We start from the raw sequence: 5954 nt of genomic DNA, 5'->3' as shown, positions 1-5954 counted from the left end.
TAAAACCAGAAGAGAGCAGAACGTGTAGTGCATGAGCTCTTTTAAAGGTTAGACATAAATGCACTTGACAAACAAAAGCTAAGTCTTTCGAGTTGATTGTGCTGGGTTTTTAATCCCTCTTTCGCATTGACCTGGATTTGCTCTTTCCAGACTTACTTTAGAAAGATGAAACTGTTGGAAATGCCCAGCAAAAAGTCTCGGGTGCGGAGCAGATTTGAAGATACGCAGCTTTAACTCTTTGTCAGACTAAACCAAACACACTCTGTGCCTTTTTGCTCTCAAAGGAGCCTTTTCAGTTGAGGATGAGGCTTTAATCAGTTCATGTCACTGCAGCTCACTCTTTGCTTATTGCTTCCTGCAGGTACTCAGCGTGCCAATGCCCGTGCTCCAGCTCCTTACAAAAGAGATTTTGAAGCCAAGCTGAGGAACTTTTACAGGAAGTTGGAGACTAAAGGATATGGACAAGGCCCAGGGAAATTGAAGTATGTTGAAGATTCTCATGAAACCACATTTTTCTCTCGGGCAGCTCGCCTTGCCTTGCTTCTCTACAGGCTTCTTCCCGCTGGAAGGAATGCAGATGTTACGGTTTCCCTTGCACTTCGGGAAATACAAGGCCTGTCGTAAAACACTCAGTGCCAGCATGTGATTCGTAGCAGAGGCTACAGCGATTTCTGAGCACTTCTTTTCTGGGGTTCCTCCAACTACATTTTCATACAAACAGTATCACCGGTGCAGTGCCAAAAAGCACTTTGGGAAGAGGCACACAGAACAGGAGGCATCTGAATTCTTCCATTATAGCAGTTGCTATGAGATAAACAGTTACATTCTCTGATGCCTTTTTCCACTGAAAAAACCTAGATAGGCATCTTTTGTACTCTCTGGCCTCTGTTGATATCACAGTCCTCTTTTCCTAACGAGGACTCATAAAATTAAATGCTACTAAATTGTAAGGATTGCCTTAAAGAACCTGCTAATATTTATACTTAAGCACTCCGAATGCTAGAGAGCTCAGAGTGAGGTCTTTCTGTTGCCGAAAGCAGCAACTGCAAAGAAACAACATTCCCTCTGTTTGGTAATTGTGTGATTACATACTGTTACGTTAAGGATCATCATCGTGAGATAATTCCATAATTTTGTAAATTACCAAGTCACATGGCAGCTGTCAAACTCTCATAGTTTGGTACTTTCCTAGTGGCCATGTGACACTAGAACTTTTCTTTTAACCATTTCTTCTATTATAATAGGGGGAGAGTTGTTTTATTTCCCCCAGCCAGTCACATCTCCCGTTTCACAAGAATTTTTGCAGAGCTCACACTGCAGTTGTGTCATCTGGTTAAAAGTTTTCCATGACTGAAATGGCGTTAAGATGCTATTGCTTAGGCAGTCTGAAGAGATGGATGTTGGACATTGCCTAAATTGTAGTGAAATCATAAACACATAAAGCTTCACCTGTGAAAGGTTTGTCATGGATGCAGCAGCAGCGCTCCCAGCCTTGATTTGACGGAGCGCACGAGTAAGGCAGCATTTGGGTATTAAGCACCCAAAGTTGCAGGAAGCTAATTAAGCGTAGTGTTTTGGCAGAAGATAAAATGTTTATGTAAGAAGGATTCTTTCAATTCTTATTTTAGACCTTTATAACACTTGCCTCGCTTTCACAATTTTTCATTTAGAAGTTACCTTGTGTTTTCACATGTTCTGGTTTCGGACAAGCAATTGCTCGTTGTTCTAGACCTTTTTGCCCCATCCCCACAGAAGGGACAACGTAGAGATGTGTGATTCTGGAGTCAGAACTCAGTGACTTGCCTTTGGTTTTATCTTCTTCCTTGTGAAGAGATTGATTTTTACAGTAAAGGTTAGATTCTTGCTTATAGTAAGAGTAATTTAGTGGCCCAGCCTTACAGAAGGCTTTTAAACCCACTGAAGCCTTTAATTTAAGGAAGAATCAGGGTAGAAAAAACAAAACTGCATGTCTTTGTACAGGAGACATTTTAGTGACATCTCAGATGCTTGAGGGAGATAGACTAACAGATCAGGTAATCCAGCAGAAACATGTATCTCTGTGGAGTCACCCTTTCACCTTGCAGTGTAAGTTGATGTTTCCAGCTGTGGTTCGTGTTCACGAATTGCCATTTCAAAATTGTTTTGCTCTTCAGATTAATCATCAGGAGAGACCACTTGCTAGAAGATGCCTTTAACCAGATCATGGGCTATTCAAGAAAAGACCTGCAGAGAAATAAACTCTACGTCACGTTTGTTGGGGAGGAAGGGTGAGTACAACAGGGAAGTAAATGTGATCTCAGAACTCAGTGTGTCTTGGCAGCTGCTGTTTCACCAAACTTCTTGTGGTCCAGAGTGAAAAGAGGAAGGATTATGGTCAGGAAATGCCACATAGATAAGCCTAGAACATACAGCTGTTTGAGATGCCTTTTAAGGCATTGTGAAATGTAACGCATCCTGCCTTGCCGAAGCGGTGCCTGTGTTTATGTGAATTTTCACCGTAGTCGTCGTGTGTTTCAGAATGTTGGTGGGAAAGCAGAAAAAGAAGCCAACTAACAACTTTCTGATGTTATTCATGTTTCTTTTCTGTCAGTGCTGACACTGTATCACCAGTGCTTGTTAAAAGGCAGCTGCCGTTGGCTGGAGGGGGGTGCTTCTGGGCTGGAGGCTCAATCCTGAACGCGAGTCCTGTTTGGGGCTGGGGAGATGAGAGCCCTCAGTGCTGCAGGAGGGGCTCACGGCCTCTCCAGACCGGAGCCTGACTCGCAGATAAGAACTGGGCTGTTGCTCAATGTCCCTGAGGTTCAAGAGTCGCTTCAGAGCACACTCGGCCTGTGTCTGATGAAAGCCTTAACGTGCAGCAGGTTGCGAGATGTGCGTTGCGAAGGAGGATGTGGTTAGATTTCTCTCTGCAAGTGAAACTGGAGCAGCGCGCTTTTTGCCCCTTCCGTCTCTTGATTCGTGCACCCTTTGTCAGATCTTAAAGGCTGCCTTAGGCGCAGATATCTTTATCGGTGTATCTTGTCAGTGTACATGTAAATACATTCATATTTTATTCCTTGATATTTAGGGAGCTGCAGCACGCAGCGTTTGGAACGCGGCAGCATTAATTATTGCCATGCGCGACCTGTGCACCTTTACAATAGCTGAGTTGTAATAGAAACATCTCGTACGAGATGAGATAAAAATAATCTGTCTTTGAAAACCCCTGGATCGCGTTGTTTGTTTAAAGTTCACCCTGAAGTGCTTTGTGTTAATGAGGACTCACCGCAGTCTTAGAAAACGTTGACAGCTGAGAGCCAGGTGTGGACTTGTTCGTCTGAATCCCATCAGCGCCCTGTCTGGGGGCAGGCTCGGAGCTGGAACGACAAGGCTGGGGCAGGGTGAGGTTGGACCGTATTGACAGAGCAGGGTGGGGGTGCAGGAGCCAGGCCTGCCTTCCACAGCCTTTACTTTCACAGCTACAACCTCAACCCAGATTTAAAAACGAAAGGGAAAATTTGACAATCACGCGTGAGAGGGAGTTCGATCTAGATAGATGGTTTCCTTCCATCGGGTGTCGGAATGTTTAATCACTCAGTATGGCAAGATGAAGAGTGACCTGGAAATGGGGGTGACACATCCGTGTCCCCATTATATCCAGCTTTGCACAAGGCTCTTTTCTCAATGGGAAAGAATGAGTTCATTAAGAAGGAAGTCAAATTAAAATGACATCAGTTCTCTATTTACAAATCTGTGTTTTGAATGAAGGAAAGATGTGTGCAAACAGTCTTGTTTCATCAGAGATGGTGCAAGGATCTGTATCCCGTCCAACTATTCGTTTGGCTAGGTGTGGAAAGACAGGTCAGGGTGGAGGAGAGAAGGAGGAATACTGAAAGTTGATTGTTTCCTATTTGCTCCTCCTCTTCCTTTTTTCAAGTTTTTGAGTGGCAATTTGCTCTTGCATTTCTTTTCCTCTCGGTAAAGGAGGCACAAGTCTTAAAGGAATGGTTCCTGAAATCCTCGCAGATTAGAACACTGGATTTACTGCTCTGTAACTTGGTAAGCAGGGCAACTCGGATGTGGTTATTGCTGTTCACGGAAACCGGAAGTCTCATCATGTTTGGTGTCTTCCTGGAACCTTCAGTTTCTATGCTCACGCAATTGTGATGCTAGTTTAATGTTTTTACAGTCATACTTTGTGTGGTGGTGATGAAGAAAGTTTTCATATGCAGCTGCTTGTTCTCCCTGAGTTCTATTAACTGTTTGGAGAAGATGCTTTGCATTTTGGGTGATGTGGTTTAGGGGTGAGCTTGTAGCGTAGGGTCAGTGGTTGGACTCGATGATCCCAAGGGTCTTTTCCAACCTGAATTGTTCTAGGATTCTGTGTAGGAGTGCTCTATCTGAAGTATTAACGGTGCTGCCTAGGAGACATGAGTCGTGTTGCCAACAACATCTGGCTCTCCTCCTGAATACCCAGATGCCCCACGGTTGCAGCTGTTGTGTGGCTGCATACCTCTCGTATGAAGTTTTCTCACCCTTGTGCCAAACCTTTAATTGTGGGATAAATCTGACTGGCAGTGCAGGCCTGGCGATTGATTTATTTAACGTGACTCAGAGTAACTCTGCGGACAAAAGGAGCTGTATGAAATGGCTGCCAGTCAAGCACACAGTTTTTATTTTGCCTTAAGATTTTATAGGGAGGCTGATTATCCCAGAAGTTTGCAAGAGTCTTCCAGGTGACCCTTTCCTTGATCCTGGCATTTGTGCCAAGATTAAGATCCAACAGTTGTCCGTGATATCAAACCCTTTTGGGGGTATTTTTCTGCAGTTTGAGCATGGAATCTGCCCTTCTTGCCAGGGTAAGGATCTGTTTCAGTGCTTCACTTCTGAAGCTTAACCGAAGCAAAATGCTTCCAAGTGACTAAAGGGAAAATGTTTCTCATTTAACAGAGGAAGGAGGCTTTGTCCTCAAGTTGATAATGATACTTGGCCTTTGCTTTTCTGACAATTTCATGCTCAAAAACAACCGTCATCTGTGTTTGTCTTCTGTATAAGTTCATGAGCCCAAACATTGGTGGCAGAAGTCTTGTGTGAAAGCTATGTGAGAGTTCTCTGCGATACTTCTGTCTGTGTGTTGTCTTAGTACTAAAGCAAGACCTTCTTAAAAGTCAAGTATGAAATCTGTAGCTATAGAAGATACATTTTTATCTATTTCTTAAGATTATAATAATCTCTTTCCCCCACAGGAAAATCCCCACTTTGCTGTTTTCCAGCTCTGCCGGAGCATTAACTTCGTACTTAACTCATGTCACTGGTGACCTGAAGCCTAATGTCAAAATTCAGTCTCAGTGCTTTGTCAGCAATGAGTTTGTTTACGACTCAGAAGAAGGGGTTATTTAGATTCCTTGTTCATTAGTACTGGAATCTCAAAATAGCAAAAAAAACAAAACCCCAAAAAACCCCAACCAAAGGAAATGCATTCTCCAAAAGACACATAAATGCACTCGAGTTTGGAAGACAGACAAGAAAATTTAGACCAAGAAAGATAAATCACTGAAGCAATCTCAGATTATATTGCCGGGGAAAACAGAAACATTATCCTTCGACTTGTCCTGCTGTTGCAAGTCTACGAAGACAAACATACGACTATTGTTCTTTTTCATTATTAATTTGTCAGATGCGGATATGTCTAGCACTGACTCTTTTCATATTTCCTCCTGCCTCCACCCCCGGTTCTTTGATTATATTCCTGTGGCAAAGAGGCTGTTTACAGCTGGAGCCAAAATTTTTGCTGAGAGCAGCCCGCACAGAGAACTTCATTCCAGCCCTCCAAGCCCTTCCATCTCAGAATAGGCCCGCGAGAACTGCACATACCTTGGCATTAAGCAATCTGCAGGATAAGGGTTCTGGTTAAAAATCTTACGAAATTTTCATTAAAATATAGTATAAGGAATGTAGTTTGTAAAAAAAAAAAA

The 5954-nt window shown here is 43.2% G+C and overlaps 1 protein-coding gene across 1 annotated transcript in view; it reads left to right on the top strand.

The window, feature by feature from the left end:
- Nucleotides 1-5954, top strand: part of LOC104280356 (E3 ubiquitin-protein ligase HECW2-like) — a 28518-nt gene that overhangs the window by 10665 nt on the left and 11899 nt on the right. The window contains exons 8-9 of the mRNA XM_009877980.1: nt 362-482; nt 2154-2267. Of these exons, the coding sequence (XP_009876282.1) occupies nt 362-482; nt 2154-2267 (235 nt within the window). The remainder of the gene's footprint in view (nt 1-361; nt 483-2153; nt 2268-5954) is intronic.

Source organism: Apaloderma vittatum, unplaced genomic scaffold (genome assembly GCF_000703405.1).
Source record: "Apaloderma vittatum isolate BGI_N311 unplaced genomic scaffold, ASM70340v1 scaffold5311, whole genome shotgun sequence".
Taxonomy (NCBI): Eukaryota; Metazoa; Chordata; class Aves; order Trogoniformes; family Trogonidae; genus Apaloderma; species Apaloderma vittatum.
Note: the sequence above shows the minus strand (reverse complement) of the source record. Positions and strands in the feature narration are given on the sequence as shown.